This window comes from Vigna angularis, chromosome 10 (genome assembly GCF_016808095.1).
Source record: "Vigna angularis cultivar LongXiaoDou No.4 chromosome 10, ASM1680809v1, whole genome shotgun sequence".
Classification (NCBI taxonomy): domain Eukaryota; kingdom Viridiplantae; phylum Streptophyta; class Magnoliopsida; order Fabales; family Fabaceae; genus Vigna; species Vigna angularis.
Window position 1 is genome coordinate 20119528 of NC_068979.1, and position 20727 is coordinate 20140254.

The 20727-nt window shown below is 34.5% G+C and overlaps 1 protein-coding gene and 1 long non-coding RNA gene across 5 annotated transcripts; both read left to right on the top strand.

Annotated features, from left to right (window-relative positions):
- Positions 1–521: 521 nt before the first annotated feature.
- LOC108329361 (ABC transporter B family member 26, chloroplastic) lies at positions 522–9852 on the top strand. 2 transcript variants are annotated; one of them, XM_017563533.2, is made up of 18 exons: positions 522–1103; positions 1211–1338; positions 1679–1721; positions 1935–1979; positions 2076–2198; positions 2283–2386; positions 2782–2836; positions 2919–2989; positions 3079–3181; positions 3374–3584; positions 4167–4240; positions 5359–5415; positions 5504–5578; positions 5976–6050; positions 6125–6403; positions 6503–6564; positions 6649–6709; positions 9314–9852. In XM_017563533.2, the coding sequence occupies exons 1-18, from the start codon at positions 573–575 to the stop codon at positions 9392–9394; spliced, it is 2178 nt and encodes a 725-aa protein (XP_017419022.1). In that variant the 5' UTR covers positions 522–572; the 3' UTR covers positions 9395–9852. The 2 variants fall into 2 exon arrangements, with proteins under 2 accessions (XP_017419022.1, XP_017419023.1); XM_017563534.2 differs by having other exon boundaries at positions 920–1103; positions 1211–1349.
- A 3857-nt stretch (positions 9853–13709) lies between these two features.
- LOC108327937 (uncharacterized) lies at positions 13710–16764 on the top strand. 3 transcript variants are annotated; one of them, XR_008245794.1, is made up of 5 exons: positions 13710–14046; positions 14559–14635; positions 15309–15600; positions 15841–15894; positions 16583–16764. It is a non-coding gene; the product is annotated as an uncharacterized LOC108327937 (long non-coding RNA). The 3 variants fall into 3 exon arrangements; XR_001832071.2 differs by having other exon boundaries at positions 15309–15403; XR_008245793.1 differs by having other exon boundaries at positions 15309–15894.
- Positions 16765–20727: the final 3963 nt, after the last annotated feature.

Genomic DNA, 20727 nt, shown 5'->3' on the forward strand with positions numbered 1-20727 from the left:
ACCATAGGAGAGTGTTAAGATATAAAATAGAAAGATTAATTTCACTATTCTCTTCTTAATATAAAAACCTTATTATTTTTTGGTAATAATTGAAATATTAGTGTAATAATTGGAATGTTAATTACATCATAAAAATTTAATATTAATAAAGGTTCATTTAAAATTTTCACTAATTTGAAGTTTAATTAATCAATATAAAATTTAAAAGAAAAAATGGAGAAAGAAGGAAATAAAAAGAATTGTAATCCACTCAGAGAAGAAGATCTTGTTGAGTTCAAAATGGTCACTCCCACAAGTTTGGAATTGTGCACGCCTCATTAACACAAGTAATTTTATAAATCCAAGAAAAAGGCAAAAACATTTGTGGACACTTCTTTGATGAATTTCTTGCATTTCAATGTAAATAAAAATAATAATAATAATTTTGCACGTGTTTAAAAAAATGACGAGGATAAACGACGTCGTTTGGTAGCGTGCGTTTGTGGTGAAGCTAAGGAACAACAAGTATATTCAAGACAGAAGCGGAAGCAACCTTAACCATTTGATTTCCCTCTTCTTTGTTCTCCATACTTATGGTCCACAGCAATATACACACTCCTCTCAAGCTCCCACCGTTATCCCAACCCCATCTTCCTCTTCCCACGGGCTTCACCACCATGCCTCTTCTACTCGCTCGCACACCACCATCTTCACTTCCTCCAATCCTTCACCACCACTACAACAGCAACAACCACCACCTTCTAATCGCACCTTCTCAGAAGCGCTTCCCTCTCATTGCAGGGCCAATTCTTCTTCCCCGGCGCATTCTAGCATCATCGCCTCTCAAGTGCGCCTCCATCAACGGAGTCCCCATTCTTAACAATCCAGAAGCTTCCACAGAACAAGTCCACGCCGGCGAGTTACTTCAGAGGATTCGCAAATGGCTCGACTTTTTACCGTTGATACTTCCCGGCGGGCGGTGGTGGGACTTCTCTGACGACGTTGACGTTCAGCTGGTGGCGCAGCCGGTGACCGTGTGGCGCGCGCTAGGCAAAATGTGGGAGCTTGTCGCGCGTGACAGATGGGTGATCATCGCTGCTTTCTCTGCTCTCATTGTTGCTGCTGTGAGTAGCTTTTTTTTCTTTGCTGGTTTATTTTTATTCGGTCTGTGCCATTTTGTGTGGTTCCAAGGTGGGGTCAAAGTTGTGAGCTTTTTCTATGTGGGTTTCAGGTTTCGGAGATTTCTATTCCGCATTTCTTGACGGCGTCCATTTTCTCGGCACAGGGTGCGGACCTTGTTGTTTTTCATCGGAATGTACGCTTGTTGGTTCTGTTGTGCGTGACTTCGGGAATATGCAGGTCAAAATCTTGTATGGTCGAATCTCCCTTCTACTTGCTGAAAGTGATATGATTTTTTTCTTTTCTTTCATTTGTGAGTCTTAATTGATGGTGCTGAAAGAACCTTCCATAAGAAAACGCAATGGATTTGCTCTTTAATCCTTTTATCGTTATTGAGACCAATCATAAAGTCGCTTTTCACGGTTTACCGAGAAGCTAGTAGTTATAACTTGTATAGTATGTTATTAAAATTGAACTTTTTTTTTTTGCGTTCAATGATGCTCTTAGTTCTGTGTCATTTGAAACTTTTTGTTACCGGTGAGATTTGAGTATTCGTAACAAACATTTTCCTGTGCTTCAGTGGGATACGAGGTTGCTGTTTTGGCATTGCAAACATGATTCTGGTGAGTTTATCTGTCTGATATTTGGGGATGGGGATTCTGTGGTCCATGTAAAATCCTTTAGAGCATAATGGAATAAGAACTGCAGTTATCGAATTAAGATCATGTGCTTCAGCAGTGGCCATGTTGTAGCCTCCCCGTTCCCGATACTTTGACTTTGTGTTTTCTTCAACTCTTGAGTGTAAGTGACCTTTCAAACTTTGAAAATATGTGCAGGTTAAGAGAATGAGAGAAACGCTATACTCTTCTCTTCTACTGCAGGTTTGCCTGCTCTCAGTAACTGATTCTCTTGCTGCATTCATTTATTTCCTTTGTTTGGTGTATGATTTAACTCATTCAGCAGTGTACTTATTGTAGGACATATCGTTTTTTGACAATGAAACGGTAGGTGATTTGACAAGTAGGCTTGGGGCTGATTGTCAACAAGTGTCAAGAGTTATTGGAAATGATCTTAACTTGATATTGCGCAACTTTCTTCAGGTTGATTTAGTTTTGATAGACGTAATGCAAGTAAAATTCATCTCACATATTAGAAGCTTTAATTGTTTTTTCTCATCTTGTTAGGGTGGAGGTTCATTAATCTACTTGTTGATTTTATCTTGGCCACTTGGTTTATGTACATTGGTGATTTGCTCCATATTAGCAGCAGTCATGTTACGCTATGGAAGGTAAACTTATGGTTTATTTTCTTCAAATTCATCCTTTCAAAAACACAAATTTTATTTTGCATTTGTAGTTCCTGCCATTGACTAGTTCAGGCATGTCTGGTGATGAAAATATCAACCAGAATGTGGATCAATGCTAGTCATGTTGAATTTTTCTTAATTAAATCAATTGGTAGACTCTAAATAATTCTCATCTCAAGAAATATGTCTCTGTAAAAGCTAAAGGGCTCTGCCTTCTTTCCAAAATCTGCTACAATGGTGTTATTGAGAATTTGAGATATTTATATATTTGTAAAAACGAAATATCAATGCTTTTAAGTTCCCTTCAAGGCTTCTACCGCTCTCCTTGTGTCTCCTTTATCCTAATGGTATTGATTTGCGCATATTTTTTTGTGTAGTTACCAGAAAAAGGCAGCAAGGTTGATCCAAGAAGTCACTGCTTCGGCAAATGATGTATAGAATAAGATATCTTATATTATACTATATTTTCCTTTATGTTTCCTAAATGCAATCTTAGTAACAAATTTTCTCATAGGTAGCTCAAGAGACATTCTCTCTTATTAGAACTGTACGAGTTTATGGAACAGAAGAAGAAGAATATGGAAGGTGATGATCCTACTACAATTTTGTCGTTTATTATTTTGTATTCCTGTTATTTCTCTGCCATAACACATGCTGTCCATTTCTATCTACAGGTATAATTGGTGGCTAGGGAAATTAGCTGACATCAGCTTGCGACAAAGTGCTGCTTATGGAGTTTGGAATTTTAACTTTAATATCCTTTATCATTCAACTCAGGTATAGCTAAGGTTTTCTAAAATCATATATTTATCCATTTTATTTATTTATTTCATTTTTTTTCCTTTTAACCCTGTATGTAATCTTATTGTTGGAAGAAAGCTTGTTGAATTAGTAATCAATAAACTTTTTGAAGTTTAGTTAAACCTTTATAATTGACTTGTTCTTTTATTGAAACATAAAATCTTATAGGTTATTGCTGTGCTATTTGGAGGAATGTCTATTCTAGGGGGTCATATCACAGCTGAGAAACTTACCAAGTTTATTCTATACAGTGAATGGTTAATCTACTCTACCTGGTGGGTGGGAGACAATATATCCAATTTGATGCAATCAGTTGGAGCTAGTGAAAAAGTATTCCATTTAATGGATCTCTCCCCTAGCAGCCAATTCACAGAAAGAGGCAAGTTCTTTTAGACTCATTTATTTGAATGAACACCTTCATATTAACTTAAGTCCTTTTCGTGCTTTTTTTTTAATCTTTTCAAGTCATCACCTATCCAGGGACTGCCTAGTCCCTGCATTTTCAATTCTTATTCTACTTGTACATTGAGCATTGATATTTTCCCTAGAATTGTAAGGGATAAATTATTATTTTATCAAACTATGCAATAAGTAAACTTTGTAGTTTACTTGTGAGGAATAAGGATGCTCACACTTATACCAACTGTAATTGTTTTAAAACTGTAGATACTTGCTTGACACTGGTGGTCGTCATAAGCAATATAGGTTTTTTGTTTTAAGAAAAACTAGCTACACCTGTAGTGAACTGACTGGTCATCAAATGAAGTGTCCTGCAGTTATGTCATGTGCCGCTCCCAATTTATTATTCAACTACAGCATGTGCATCTATTGTTATTCCTCTACCAACAACATTACATTGATGAATAAATAACTAGAGAAAGTGAAACATAATGAATTCCCGCATAACTTTTGTTTGTTTTAATTTTACTATATTGAAGTTTGGGTGTAACTTTTGTTTCAGGTATAAAGTTGCAGAGGTTAATGGGGTGTATTGAGTTTCTAAATGTATCTTTTCACTATCCTTCGAGGCCAACGGTAGACCTTTATTTCTCACACCTTCACTTTTTTAGAATTGTAGCTATTTGATTCCATCTGTGTTCCTCGGTTACTTCGCAGAAGGATGAATCTTGCTACAATAGGAATAGAAAAGTTCATTACTGAGATTTTAGGCACTCCCCTCCCCTAAACAAAGTCGGTGCATAAATTGTTCTCTTTATAGTAGTATATGACTGGGAATTGTGCATGTATACAGTGAAGTTGTATAGTGTCTTACATTTAGGAAAATGCATGTTCAATAGAAGAATGTGCTGATTGAATTTTAAAAATAATATTTTGAGCGGGAGGGCTCTGGGGGATTGGATTCTAGTGTGTTTATATGATTCTTTGATAGAATACTTAGAGTATATGAAAGAAGAAAGAATAAATGAGTGGAGGAAAAGGAGGTGCAGTTGATCAGTTAGTAATACTTGAGATTAAGAACTGTGAAAATATATTCTTGAGGGCTTAACAGATCCCTCTCATTATCTTCTATATATATTGAAAAAGCAAGAGTACATGGAACACCAAGAGTCTACACTAGACCTCTAGGTACAGAACTAGGTACTACTCATTACTGGTCTAGCAGACTAGTCTTAATGATGATATGTAACAGTAATTATTCTAACAGTAATAATTAGTAGGAGGAAAAAGCGAAGCTGTCGGTTAGTCAGTAATAAAGAGGGAAATGGGGTTGTATAAATAGGGGAATGGGTTGTACAGGGGGGTATTCTTTTTGTATACTGTTAGGTATAGACTGGACATCTATTCCAGTGGAGGGAGAGAACCTTCTAGGAGGTTGAGATTGTACATTGTTCATTCTTTCATCAATAATAGGCATTCTTTCATTTCTTGATGGTGTTGGTGTGTGGGTTGTTACGTGTGATTGACTTCTTGACAAAAGAAGTCTATCATTCTTCCCCACTGCACTACACACCTTGTGCATGCATGCAACTTCAACGCAATTTCTCATGTTATATGATGGATATGACTATCTAGCTTTCTCAATTAGCAGGTTACCCAGTGTATTCAATCTGATTGTGCATCTATATGGAATTAAGATTGTCAATGTTATTTGTTAGGTATACTGGCTTAAGTAATGGCAGATATTGTAACAGGTATCTGTAGTGCAACATGTTAGCTTTGCTGTCCATCCTGGTGAGGTGGTTGCAATAGTAAGAAACCGCATCTCATCTCTTCAATTCATTCTTTCCATGCACTATGGATGAGATAATCTGCCGTTTCCTTTGACTTGTGTCATAGGTTGGACTTAGTGGTAGTGGAAAAAGCACATTGGTGAATCTTTTGCTCCGTCTCTATGAGCCTACGAATGGTCAGGTAGAGTTAGTTTATCTCATTACATTTGAGTGGACTTGTATGGTTGGCTTAAAAAATTATTGGAAGAGAAGAGGGACTATTTTTGCTTTTTCCACCTCTATTCAATTGGCTAAAAGGAAATTCCCTTTCTGCCCTAGTAAGATGACCATCTCTTCAGTTTAATAATTCACATGACATAATTGGATTAATCTCTAGACTTGGAACAAGAAGTTTTGAGAGAGCTATTGGTTTTTCATTTCCTGCTTTCTGAGAACGGATATTGACTAGAGATTTCTTTCATGGAATTATATTATATATGTAGCACCTATTAACAGTTAGTCTGCCTGACAATGTTTTTAGAACAGATAGTACGTTCCTTTAATATAATCATGATTCATGACACAAAGTTTTGTTGCAGATTTTGGTAGATGACATCCCTATTCAAGACTTGGACATCATGTGGTGGAGAGAGAGAATTGGATTTGTGGGCCAGGTTTATGTTTCCAGCATAGATAAAATTCAGCAAATATATATTTCTTTTCTCTTACCAAAAATTTGTTTGTACAGGAACCCAAACTCTTCCGGATGGATATTAGTTCAAACATTAGATATGGATGTAGAGATGTAAAGCAGGAGGATATTGAATGGGCTGCAAAGCAAGCCTATGCCCATGACTTTATCTCAGCTCTTCCCAATGGTTATGGGACACTTGTTGATGATGATCTGTTAAGTGGAGGACAAAAGCAGCGAATTGCTATTGCTAGGGCCCTTCTTAGGGACCCAAAAATATTGATCCTTGATGAAGCCACCAGTGCACTTGATGCTGAAAGTGAGCATAATGTCAAGGTGGGCCACTGAAATTACTAGAAGCCAGATTGCATGCTAAATATTTAACTGTGAGAAAGATTGCAAAGATACTGATACTTGAGTTTCCATAATATGTAGGGTGTTCTTCGGTCTGTGAGAAGTGATTCTGCAACCAGAAGTGTCATAGTCATCGCACACAGGTGATAATTTTCTTGTCAGTGTCAATGAACTGAATTAAGTGGTGTTCCGACTATTAGTTTTGAAGTGTATGAGCTGCCTTACAGGCTTTCTACCATACAAGCAGCTGACAGGATTGTGGTGATGGATGGTGGTCAAATTGTTGAGGTTGGTAAACTATTGTTTCATTTTGAATGCTCTAAAATTTCTAACATTGGAAAACATACAAAAGGTTAGGTTTGGAAGGTTATACATGTACTGTGATTATGAATTTGATTCCTCAAACTCTTGTGCAAGATTGTGATGGATATTGTAGGCTAGGACCATGAAGCAGTAATTGTTCCCATACTTCTTTTTAGCTTAGGCTGAGCCATTGTTTGTCAGAAAGGTTGTTGCCAAGATTGGAAAAAGACCATTTAAAGGGACAAGACCGTTTTTCTACCCTTCCTAGCCTCCACTTGATCAGAGCGGAACCTCCTCCATTGGATGAACTCTTTTTTTGTATAATACTATGCAAGATAAAACTCACGTGAAGTTGTTACCCTCACTGAACTTAGAGTAGAATGTAACGTATGGGCAAAATAGCAATTCATAAAATGTGTTATTGAAGGAAAATACTAAGCTGGGTTTAGAAGGAAAAACAATTCAGAAAATATGGAATTAAAAGAAAATACTGAGATGGATTTAGAAGGAAAGTAGTTACGTGAAGGAGTCTGGTGCCATATGATCCGAATCAGAGTGGTCAAAGGAAAAGCATGAGGCCAATAACAGAAATTGCTGGAACATAACATTGGCGTTTGAATAATAGGATTGAGATGCAGCGTTCCTCAATCACATATGCAGCAAAACCGCTCGCATAAACCATTACAACAATACGTATGAGTACCCCTTATTCACTAGTTTAACTCATTTGGTTTATTAATATACATGTTTTGCTTTTATAAATTGCGATAGTCTTTCATTGGTGCCTTCATTAACACCATGGCTGAGAACACGAGATTAAAAGCATTGCAGAATGTATTGTGCGGTCACAGTGAAGAACTCCATAAATTGATGGATCTCTTCAAACCTTGTGATCATGAACAATAAAACCATGCCCAAGTTCAAGCTAAAGCTCAAGCTTGTATGGACCTATTCTAGAGATCCTTAGACATCCTTCTTAAATCTCGAACTCAGTCTCATTTCCATGATGGCCTTCGACAAATTATTATGTAAAAGATATTGGGATTTCCTCATTTTGATGGACAATCTTCGGCACTAGAGTGGATTTTCAAGGTAGAGAAGTTTTTGATTCACAACATACACCCAATGATGAGAGAGTGGACATTGTTGCTATTCATTTTGAAAAGGACATTGTTGCTATTCATTTTGAGAAGGACATTGTGCCTTGGTTTTAGATGCTCTAATGACTCCTTGTAGTTTGTTCGTGGACGAAGTTAATGTGAGCTTTGGAATCTCAGTTTGGACCCTCTTACAATAATTGCCTGATGACTAAGTTGTTTAAACTACTACAAACTGGTGAGATCTCTGAGTATTATCTTAAATTCATGTCATTAGCTAAATAGATCAAATAGGTTGACGGATGAGGCCTCGTAAAATTGCTTTTTGAGTGGCCTTCAATATTGAGAGCAATGGCTTTAAGAAAATTATACAAGGATAGACATACGCCTGCTGTTAAACCTATTTGATGTTATTCCCCAGTATCATCTCTGTCTTATACTCCTTCCCGGAATCAGTCCAATCAAGTTGTTAAATCAACGTTACTACCCTTGTTACCTACTCGTATTGAACAACCATTAAGAAATGCTAATGTGAAAAAAGTTAGTCCTCCTGCTAAGATGCAAATGCATAGAGAGAAAGGATTGTTACTTTTGGGATGTGAAATTTGCTTTTTATCTGAAGTGTCCCAATCAACAGTAAATGTTTTTGAAATTAGAGGATTATAATAATGATACATCACCTGATTTCTCGACCAATTTGTTCATGATTATGGATCTGTGTTGGATGACCATCATTGGTCGGTCAATGATCTGAACTGAAGGGTGGCACCGCTGTGGGTACTGTGGCTTACATTGATAAGCTACTACTTGTTACTGTCTTAATTGGAGGTAGCTCTAATATTTTTTTGCAACCTCATGTGGCAAAATTTTTTAAGCTTCTGATAGAGCCAACTCCCATGTTTAAAGTGATGGTGGGTAATGGAAACTACCTGACTGGAGAGGGCTTAGTTTAGAAATTGGTGATCCAAGCACGGGAATATTTTTCAATTGTCTTTCTATTTACTTCAAATTTCAGGAGGAAAACTTATCTTGGGAGCTAATTGGTTAAAGACTATTGAACTTTACGTGGCAAACTGTGAGGCTTTCACTTAAAATTCTTACATAATTACAAATTTGTTACATTAAAAAGTGAGGTGAAACACCCTCCTTTGTCGGCTCATGGTTACCACTATTGCAATTGTTGAAGTGTATAGTATGAAGTTGATTGATCACAAACAGTCTGTTCCATATCTTAGTTACCTGCAAGAGTCCTTTTTCATCTCCTATTATTCTTGTTAAAAGGAATAACAGTTCTTGGAGGAGAGTGTGTTTGGGTAAGGCTTCTCTTTGTAAATTGCGTTATTGTTCTTAGAATAAGGCTTCTTTAACATCCCGTGCATTATTTAAACTGTTAGGACTTCAAATGTTTGAATAATAACTGATGCTTATTTTTTCAAATCCTTTATTTGCTATTATTGGAAGCATTATTTTTCTTTGTCATCTGTCCATGCAGATTGGAAGTCACAGGGAACTTCTCTTAAGAGATGGTTTATATGCACGGTTAACTAGGAAACAGGCTGATGCCATGGCATGATTTGGGTTTCAAAAGCAGATATTCTATTTTTCATCAGCCTTCATTTTAGAGGCAGTACAGTGAGGCAGCAACTATTTTTTTCCTTGTTGCTGATCAATGTATTTATAGTACCATACAAGAAAATTGGAAAAGTTCAGCAAAGAGGGAAGCTGCACAGAAGTTTTGATTTAAAATGCATAGCGGCTTCAGAAAGATTTCACTCTATCAGGTTCCAAGGCAGATTCAAAAGCAAACGTAACTAAGTTACTGGCCGTATTCATAGTCAAGATGCTGAGAAGCGTCAGATGATACTGCCAATAACCATATAGATTGTTCATTTTATACATGTAGTTTAAATTTTAACTCTTGATTATGTTTTATTTAAAATACCACCTGCCCCTGTTTCATGACACTTTGTACTCATAATATTGAAATCTATAAAATTTGAGCTTTCAAAAAATGGAGAACTTTTCATGTTAAGAGATTATTGGCAACAAATTTTAGCTTTATACAATCACCTATACATCGTCAATAAATATATAAAATGCCTTAATGCATATTGATAAGTATGAATATTCTTTTCTCATTTGTGTTGGTTTATATAGTGCATACGTGCAATATTCCTGTCTTCTGTATAAACAGGGTTACGTCTTCAATATATTTTGATTTATTTGAAGAACCATAGCTTAATATTCTGACTAGATTTGTGTTATTTATGTTTTCATCAATATTTCCTACTTCCTAGTGACACTTCCAAAAGTATACTTTCTTTTCCTTTTTACTTCACACGTGGATAATGAATATTTTTGGAGGATCAAAAACCTTTCAGATGCTTGAACTGTGGCTTATTCAATGTTTTTTCTTATGTCGAAACCATGTCTCCTGTGGAGAAAGCAACAAAAATTACTTGATATATATATATATATATATATATATATATATATATATATATATATATATATATATATATATATATATATACACACACACATACACAACACGACGAGTTCAACAGCTTGGTGATTTCTTATCTGTGGTACAACCTTAAACAAACTCGGCATCGTCTTTCCCACAGATTATTTTATTTATTTTCAAATGTTGCTTCCTCAGACTATTATGTCATGAGAAAATGTCGAGGTAGCCAGGTTTTCAGCAGGAAGTTCCTAATACAAGAATGTGCCTAGTGCAGCATCAAGTCACGGAGTTAATTTCGAACATGCAAAGCCTCGTTTTCATCACTCTCATGTGAAAATATCAAGTAATAATACACAGCCGGCCATAAGAAACAAAAATCGCCAATAGTATTTCACTTATTCTCATTCATCCAAGCCATAATATAGTTCCACCTACTGTGCGAGGATGAAACATTTTGACTGCATAACTTTCAGTTGCACCACGCTATGCTGAAGCGTGTTGTGCACTCATTAGGCCTAGTGGAGAACACTGATAAAAATCCAACAAAGAACAAAGTGAGAGGCACCAAGACATTCCTTGAGGTTGGTTTGCAAACAAAGGATCCATATGCGAGGACAGTTCATCAGGGTGGACAACAAGAGATATATCATCATGCATTTCCAGCATCTATGTTGATGACTAAATATCCCGGGATGTGTGTTGCAAGAACACAAGTCTTCACTGCTCCTGATCACTCAGTGCTAAGACCTGAAGAGCATTTACTGCCTGGCCACAAGTATGTCATAATCTCATGTAAAAAGGTGGAGAAGCTGAAGCGTAGACGTCATCAACAAGCCGAAACCAAAGAGCACAATGGGGTGGTAACATTGGAACCAAACATCATTAGGTCTCCTAGAGGACACAAACCAGAAGAGAATCACAAAAATGTAGTAGCAGGCCTTGATGTGATGAACAGAAGGATAACTCTATCCCCCATTGAATGCAAAGTCCATGAGAATGATGAAGTCAAAGAGGCAAATGGGCAAGGAGGAAAGAAAGTGGATGCAGAGATGAATGTGTCTCTATGCAGAGGGGGTGTGGAGGAAGTTCATTGCTTTGCAAAGGATTTTTATGTTGCAAAGGCTAAGTCAGCAAACTATTCAAGAAAAAAAGGAATAATGATGAAGAAACCATTTTCTCCACCTCTTCCTAAGAGAAGATCACACTCGAGTTTGGGATGGCAACCCAGCCTTTCCACAGTGCAAGAGCTCTCTCCATGATATTTTTTATGGCTACCCTTTTACAACTTCTATTACTCTTGTGGTCAGGTATTATGCAGGCTTACCATTTTTTAATGTTGCTAATTTATACATTGTATATTTGGTGGACTATAGGCATAGGTTTATGCTGGAGGATATTATTTTAGATCCTCAGAATAAATCAAACAAATAAATAACATGTATATTGATGCCATCTACATTGTGTATTTTTTTTTTCTGTTGTTTGTGGTTTACCTTTGAGAAAATATTATGTGACTACTGACATCTCAATAATAATAATAATGGTTAACTCTTGTGTTGACCTCATGTGGGATTGTTATGGCTGCCCAACCTATTGTGTAATAGTCTCCATTCCATGATTTTGATGGTGACTTTTGTAGCAAGTTAATTTCATGCATGTATTTTACATTAAGAATGGAAAATGATATTTGAACATCAAAATACTGTGCTTAATATCAAAGACCAAACGTATTTCCAGTTGCCATCATATGTTATATTCAGACACATCTTATGTCTTCGGGTATAGTATGGTTATGCTCTGTTCATCTTCTTCATTACTCATAATAAGAACATAATTTCGCATGAAATATCATTTTCCACAAAACATTTTATCATTTTTCACTGTTCTTTTTCTCAATTACCAAGCAATGCTTTACTGTGTGGATTGAAACAAGATATAAGAAAAATGAGGGAACATGAAGTTATTCATAAGTACGTACACTTTGGATTTTTCTCAATATCCTTTTGCTGAATCTTTAATCTTCATATGAAAAACTTCATAGGAATGACATAATGGATCTTGTAAAGCAAACGGAAACAAAATTGCTATTTTATGTGACTTCGAATCCAATCATGAAATATAAAAATAGAAAAATTATATTTTAATACATAATTTTTTTATATTCACTTGATATTATATTTTTACTTTTTATTTTTCTTATTTAGACCTCTTATTTGCACGAATCAGTGATCATATTTGAAATTCTAACTTAAAAAAATAATAATTATATGGGTGTCTTACCCAGCACCTCCAATTTTTTTTGTAAAACGTCTAAATTACCCTGTAATTAAAAATCTTTTAATATTTAAAAAATGAAAAAGTGGTCAAAGATTCTTTTCTGAATGTTGTCGGTGTACACAAATATTCTTCTCTCGCATCTCATTTCTTTCTCTTGCATCTCATTTCTCACTCTCGCTTTCCTCTTCCTCTCTCCATTCTCGCAGCACACACGGGCCAACCTTCCTTCTCGCGGTTCCTTCTCCCTCTTGCTTTTCTCTTCCTCTCTCCATTGTCGCAACACACACAGGCACACAACCTTCGTTCTCGCGCTTCCCTCTCTCGCGTGCTTCCCTCTCTCTCTCTCTCGCATTTTTCTTCCTCTCTCCATTCTCGCATCACACACATGCACACAACTAGCCTTCGTCGCACTTTGGCCACAGATACAGAGCACTGCAGCCAGCATTTTCCTGTTCGTCCATACTCTTCGCGAAGTTGGTGCATAATATCTCATTCTCTCTTTCGATCCTTGCTTCGGTTTGCTTGTTTTGGTTGCATGGTTGCATGCACACACACATAGGGAGCTTCATTTTCTTCCTTTTGAGGTTGAAGTTGGTTTTCTCCGCTTCGTGCAGCCACCAAGTTTTCGCGTCGTCTTTCACTGCCAAAGGTTGGTGTTCAATTTTATAGCATGATGTAATGATAGAGAAGATTAGATTATGGTGTGAATCGGTTATGGATATCCGACGCATTTTCATGTTCGATTCATAACTTTTTCTTTTTTATTTTTATTTTAATGATATATATTTATATTTAATGTTTAGAAAACTGAAAGTTGTTATATTTTTGCTATTAAATGTTATGTTATGTTATTTTGATTCTGATATTTTAATTAATTATTTATATATATATATTAATTAATTAATTAATTATTTTAAATTTTTGGTTATGTTATTTTTCAATTTTATTTTAATTAAATTGTTATATCTTAATTATTTATTTATTTATATAAAGATTTGTCATTTAATTTGTTACACTACTAAAATAATATATTTTAGGAGGAGTTATGTATCGGTGGTTTGTGAAATCCCAAATAATTTCTGCGGTTTATACTTAAAAACCGTAGTTATGTTTATTTATTTATTATTTTCACTCAGTATCTAAACTCATTTTCACTCAACCCTACTCCCCGGTTATTCACGAGCCTTTGTTCATGTTTTTCTCCTTCAGCATCTCTGTACTCATTTCCCCAACCCTATTCCTTCAGCTTCTCTGGACTTCAAACAAGATGTGGAGTTGTCGCGCAAGGAGCATGGTAAGGGAGGAGGTTTTTCTCTCATCCGTTTCGGGTTCAGGTTCGTTTTTGGTAGAGAGGAGAGGCAAGTTTCGGCGGCCAGACGCGACCTCCATCCTCACGGCACGGTGGGTACCACGGCGGTGACATCTTCGCGGCGCGCGGGGGTCTGCGATTTTGCGGCGACGAACTTCGCGTTTCTGATAGGGTTCGTTTTTTTTCTGATTCTTGTGATTTGGGGGTTAGGGTTTCGGAGGGAATTTTCTTCCTGTGTCTAGCGATTTTGTATTGTGTCTTCCATAGTTGTTTCCCTTTCCTCCTGTTATTTCTATAATTGATTTTCATCCCTTTGTATTGTGCTTGGCATTGGATATAATCTTGGTTGTGCAGTCGTAGCTTCTTGAGATAAAACAACATGATGCTAGGCTTCGTCCTGTCCTTGATGAGTAATTCTTGTTGAAACACTAAACACTTTGGAAAGGTGTGCTGTCCGTCAGACAAAAAAATTCAAAATATGGGAACTTCTCAATTTGTCCATAGCCTCCTTTTTCCTGGCCTGGGATCTTCCTTGAAAAAAAAATTGATATCAGCTCAGATCAAGATAGTAATTTAATCTGATATTTTATATAGCATGCAAGTCCTACTAGCTTGCTTTTTCTACCTTTTTGTTGGTTTTTAGCTGTTACAGTTGTTTTGTTGAAGCTTGAATTTTGTGAACAGGTAGCTTTGGCAAAACAGAGAGTTGATGAATATATTTACTCTCAGTTGATACAACAGACTGGCACCCAACAGTCAGCGTAAGTATTGTAAAATTTTCCACTAAACAAGGAACATCTAGTCCATTGTAATAATTAAGATCTTTCTGTAAAAGTTTTTAACCCCATTCTAAAAGGTGGCATTTTATAGTTCATTGATAGTGTAAAATTGTTAAAGTGTGCATTGTGGATTAAAACTAATAAACTATTTTTTAACTGATTTATTACTTCAGTTGAGATTCAAAATTTTTAATGAACTTTTCGTGTATTAAAATTTTGTGCCCCTACTAATGAGCATACAATTGTAAACTGCAAAGCAATTAGTTGTTTAAGTATACTTCAAATTTCTAGTTCTGTAATTTTAAATTGTTAGTGAGATGAAGAAATTTGATCCTTGGAAAATGTTTGCATATCATAAGTAAGTACACTGATAATAACGTTTCAGTGATTCATCATTTTATTGTCAGCTTTACATAATTAATGTTCAGTTATATTTAGGTGAAAATATAACTCTACCAATGACTAGATTAAAGATTTTTAATTAGTAAGAAAGAACTAGGTTATTAAATTGCTATATTTAAGTTACACTGCATTGTGTTTATGGAAATTGAAAAGAAAAAAGTGTTAGCACCTTATTAAATACTGTAAGAGAAGAACACAATATTTGTTAAATACTGATAAAATGGTTTGTGATACCATTTGTTGTCTCATGAAGTATTACAGAAGGTTACCTGATGATTGCCGGGAAAGAAGGGGATTTGGCTTAAATTGCCTTTAGAGAAGTCTGACCTAGTTCCAATAGCTATTAAGGTAACATAACTTCTTGATTGATTACTTAAAACAGATAATTAATTGGCTATAAAAGTGTTTTGTCATATATTCATTTCTTATTGTGCTATTAATTATAGAAGAATTGTTGAACCTATGACTCCTGCTCTCAGGAAGGCTTTGGATACCACCATGCAGAACCAGGATATGCTAGTGCTAGTAAAGAATGTGCTTAATATGTATTATCTTAATTTGTAAATATTTTTGTAGATTTTCCATGCAGAATATGTTTCTTTGTTATTATTAACTTAATGCATTTTGTTCTTGTGAGTGGTTATTTATCATTATGTGATATAGCAAAATATAATTGCATTACCAATGACAAAATAATGCAGATTGGCACACGTTTAACGCCTGTTAATATATCAATCCTTCATAGTTTAGATTGTCACTAATTTGTGTATGTATTTTATTGAAAGGCAAAGAAGTGGAACACATTTGCTGGAAACTTACAAGATTGCTCCTGACTACAGGTGAACTGTAGTAAACTAAAGCTACCGCAACTGCAGCTAGTTTATAATTCTATGCTTTAGCTGACTTGAATGGTTTAACTCCCATGCTTGTTCAGTTGAAACTTTATTTTCTGCAAAACAAAAGTCAACTAAACGGGTATTAAAATCATAATTTCTACTACAAGGCTAAAACTAATACCACTTTAGCAAAATAGCTAATTGTTGAAAACCAATATCTTCGATTAAAATCCTGCTGTTTTAAAGAGTTGCCAAGGCTTTCAGGTTTTTTTCTGCACTAAAACACTGTTTCTGCATTATTTTAATGATTGTTTCTGCATTGTTTTATACTACTGTTTTAACTGTTGTTCTGTATTGTTTTATATTGTTGTTTGATGGCTAGAGCTGTGTTTACTATATTGGTTGTACTATTTCCTTGTCACATTCAATAAGTTAGGTATCCAATGTTGGTGAAATTATTTATGCACAATAACTTTACTATTGATCTGGCTAAAATGAAGATATTAAGATCAAGATCTATGTTTTTTTTCCCTTACTTTCCATAAAATGCTTAACCTTTTGTTTTCATCGATATACTTGGATTTAGTTTCTATTATATCATATTTTAACATTTTTCAACCATCAATAGTTCTTAAATTCATCTAATAATTTTTTAAAAATATTATTAACTAATTATTGTTTTATATTGTAGGTATTTGAAAAAGGAAGCATATCAAATGATGGATAAAATGAAGAAGTACCAAATGATGAAAATAATGAAGAAGTACAAAACTATAATTATTATTCATAACATGTTAATTTTAATTTTTAAGAAACATTAATTGTATTTCTAATGTTTACAATTTATATAATAATATTTTGGTTTATATTTAATGTTTACATTTAATTTTGGTTTCATATTATTTAATTTTGGTTTATTAATAATAATCAAGTAATTTGAATAATAAAAAAATTAAATTATTTACATTTCCGGCGGTTTTGGAAAACCCTCAAAAGTACCGGCGGTTTTCATAAACCCTCACAAATTACCGGCGGTTTTGTTAATCCCGGTTATTTCCGGCGGTTTTAGTAAAACCCCCACTACTACCGGCGGTTTTTCAAAACCCCTGTTAATTGCGGCAATTTTTTTAAAAACCGTCGATAATTACTTAACGACGCAGGTTTTCCCAACGATTTTCCTAATCGTGGGTAACATATTTTCTGGGGCTTAAAACCGCCGGAAACGGAAAAAATAACCCCCAGTAAAAATCTAATTTTTTGTAGTGTTAGAATTTATCGTTTAATTTGTTTTATAGTTTTTTAAGTTTTTATAATTTGAAAATATGTTGTTAAATTTTTTTATGAAATATGACGATTTTTTAATGATATAAATATTACAATTAATTAAATTTAATTTGTAACAATTTAAAATTATATAACTAATATAAACACATACATAAATTTAAAAATAAATTTAAAAATAATTATAAACTAATATAACAATAATTAAATAAGAAATATAATTAAAAAGACACAACACGTCATATATGAAAATCCGAAAGGGATTATATCGGATCTCTATGGTTTTGAAGTTTCATATCCAATTCTAATTATATCGGATATGGATATTCGATTATGTAGAATTAAATATAGGATGTTTCTCCCTCTACCACCACCCTATACTTCTTCCACCTCTCTACATTATTTTAAATACAATTATATTCTTACGTTAAAAAGATTTTTACTTTTACCCTATTTTAAATAATTTGAAACCCTAATTTTACTTTCCCAGCACCCATCCACGAAACTCTCTTCCCCTTTCCCCATTTCCGTTTCACCTCCCCACCTCCCGCACTTCCATTCCTTTTTCTTCCCAGTTCTTTTTTGGTTTGAAAGCTTCCATTGCCACCGTGGTGTGAAGGAGCGTCGCCGTCGTGGTGTGGAGGAACATCGAGGAGCGTCCAGAGCATCAACCAGCGTGAGGAAGTATACATCAACGGAGGTGACATCTTCAACGGATGTCAACATCCGTTTAAGGTAAAACGGATGTCGACATTAGTTTTTCCTTAAACGGATGTTGACATCTGTTGAAGGATGTTGACATCCGTTGAAGGATGTCACCTCCGTTTAAAGGTTACGTTTTTTATTTTAGGGTTTTATTTCAAGGTTTATTCGAATACGCACCTGCAGGAAGCACGACACGCATTGCACCACTCCACGCACTGCACCACGAGAGCGACACTACACCACGAGAGGGAGACTGCTTGATAATTCTTTCCACCACCACCAACCTTTGCAACTTGTAGTTTCTCACAACGACGAAAGAAAGAGAGGAAGAAATATAATGTTAAAATGAAAGAAAAATATTTTACTCATGTACGGGACTAGAACAGGTTATTAGTGAAATAGGTTGTGAATGAGTAAAATTAAAAGATAATAACCCTAAAAATAAAATTTTACTGAGGGGCAAAATAGTAAAGGGGAGGTGGAGGGAGAAAGGTGTGGTGGTGGAGGGAGCAACACCCTTAGATATGAAGATTCTATACAGTGTCTTTTAAATTTTCATATCCGATATGCACATGTTTGATGTGCTCTATATCTCATGTACATGAAAGAGATTAAAAGAAAACCTCCTAACCTCCCACAAGCAATCTCCCACCACCAATGCAACCAACAATAACACCACCAGGAAGCACCCCAACCAACAATCTCCCACGAGCAATGTAACTAGCAACAACACCAGGAAGCACCCCAACCAGCAATTTCCCACGAGCAATGAAACCAGCAACAACACCACCACGAAACACCCTAAGCCTGTTCGAAACACCACTCCAAGCTGTCCTGAAACACTCACTTAGAAGGACAACACTCACTCAGAAAGGACAACAAATGATATAAAGTAGAGAGGAAAACATAACCAAAATAAATGAAATGTTGAGAGAAACACTATTAAGGAAGAGAAGAGATTATCAAGAATGCAATTCAAATGGGTGTAATGGGGTGTAGGATTTTTTAATAGATGAAAAATGGGGTGCATCTTTCTTGATAGAGGAAATGGGGTGTAGAATTTCTTAATAAATGAGAGATGAGGGTATATGTTTCCTGATAGGGAAAATGAGTGTGTAGTCAATGCTTAACACAAAAATTCTCAACAAACATAAAATTAATATATAATCATCTTATTAATTAGAGATATTTTAAGAAATTGGAAGTATAGGAGGAAAAACTTAGAGACCCAAGACGAAACACCAAATTATAAATGTGAAGAGTTTTTAAAGTGCTAATAGCATTAGTATGCTCATAAAAATCACTCAAAAAATTCTCTTATTATTACCTCCATTTAAAAAATATATATTTTTATATATAATATAGAACCATTATTTGATGATTAAGAAAGTAATGAAATTCACACCAATTTGTAAATAATTAAGAGAAATTTATAATGACCAATATTTATAATTTATTAATTTTTAATAATATTGATGAAATAAAGTTTTAATTTTTATTTATATTTTTAAATTTAAATTTATATATTCCTTATACTTTATGATTTTTTTATAACTTTTTGATATTGTACTTATTACATTTAATATATTTTAGATAATTATATTGTCGTATATAATCATGTTAGATACATCATCATACATGTATTCATAAACCGTACATCTACTTAACGTTACAAACATTGAATGTAACGCTGATGTTTTCCATCTAGGTTGCATGCACTTTCAATAGAATAAGTAAATAATACAAGTTATATATATTCCACGATTCAAGAAAAGTGATTAAGAGCAACTTCCTAAGGAGTTAAAATGGTGCAAGCAATTGGTTCATTTAATATGCTTGAATGGTGGTCCACAGCATTGAGGAGCCTCAATCAACCTATTGAAATTTCGATATCGATAATATTTATATAATTTATATTTACTTTTTTTAATGGTATTTATTTATTTTTACTCCTTTATAAAAATAATTTTCTACTCATATCTTTCGATATATAGTTTTTAAAAATATTAAAAAAAATTGAGGGCCCATTTGTATAATTTTTTAATATTTAACGTTATACAATAAAGTATAAATTGTGAAAAGCCAGAAAACCAATCATAAAAAGAGAGAAACAATTATATATAGATGAGGCAAAGCCAATCATATAAAGAGAGATATGGTATGCATGTGACAAATCTCATTGGACCACCACAATTCTTTTTTTTTTCTAAATAATTTCTTTCCACTCATTAATTAAATTAAATTACCTTCTTTCATTCCTTCAAGCTGATCCCAACAAAAAAGACAAAAGTTCACTCACTTACGTCATCAAGGAACCGAACCACACGAGTGTGGCCCAGACCATCACACACAGCCCACATCACAGAACAAATTAATATAGATACTAAATATTAGTTCTAAACTCAAAATTGTACTTTTAATTCAATACTATACACAATAAAATAATATATTAAATATGTATTAAAACAATAAAACTCAAATTTTAATTGTAAAAATATAAAAACAAAAAAATATTTGAAATACTATGTCTGAGTTGTGCATGTATCTATATCCCATTCTTTTTGGATTGCAGAATATATGATCAGCAAGTGGTACAAAAGGAAGATCCGAGGTATATTCCAGAATATATGTCAGAGACACTGAACACATAAAAGTTTTTAGATACAATTTATGTGACTGTGTCTGAGTCTGAAACATTCCTTTGAAGGATGATGTGTGTGAGATATGGAAGTATGAAATATGTGAGGATGAGGAATATTGTAGCAGGAATAAAAGTGAGGATCCTCGTGGGTGAAATTAATTATTAGTTTTAAAATATTATTAATTAAACATTACTTATTCTTTTTTGCA

What these genes read in the sequence shown, in the direction of transcription:
- LOC108329361 (XM_017563533.2), top strand. Translation starts at nt 573, where the DNA reads ATGGTCCACAGCAATATACACACTCCTCTCAAGCTCCCACCGTTATCC. An exon ending in GTGACTTCGGGAATATGCAG is followed by an intron (nt 1,339 to 1,678) that starts GTCAAAATCTTG and finishes CCTGTGCTTCAG; the next exon opens with TGGGATACGAGGTTGCTGTT. An exon ending in GCATTGCAAACATGATTCTG is followed by an intron (nt 1,722 to 1,934) that starts GTGAGTTTATCT and finishes AAATATGTGCAG; the next exon opens with GTTAAGAGAATGAGAGAAAC.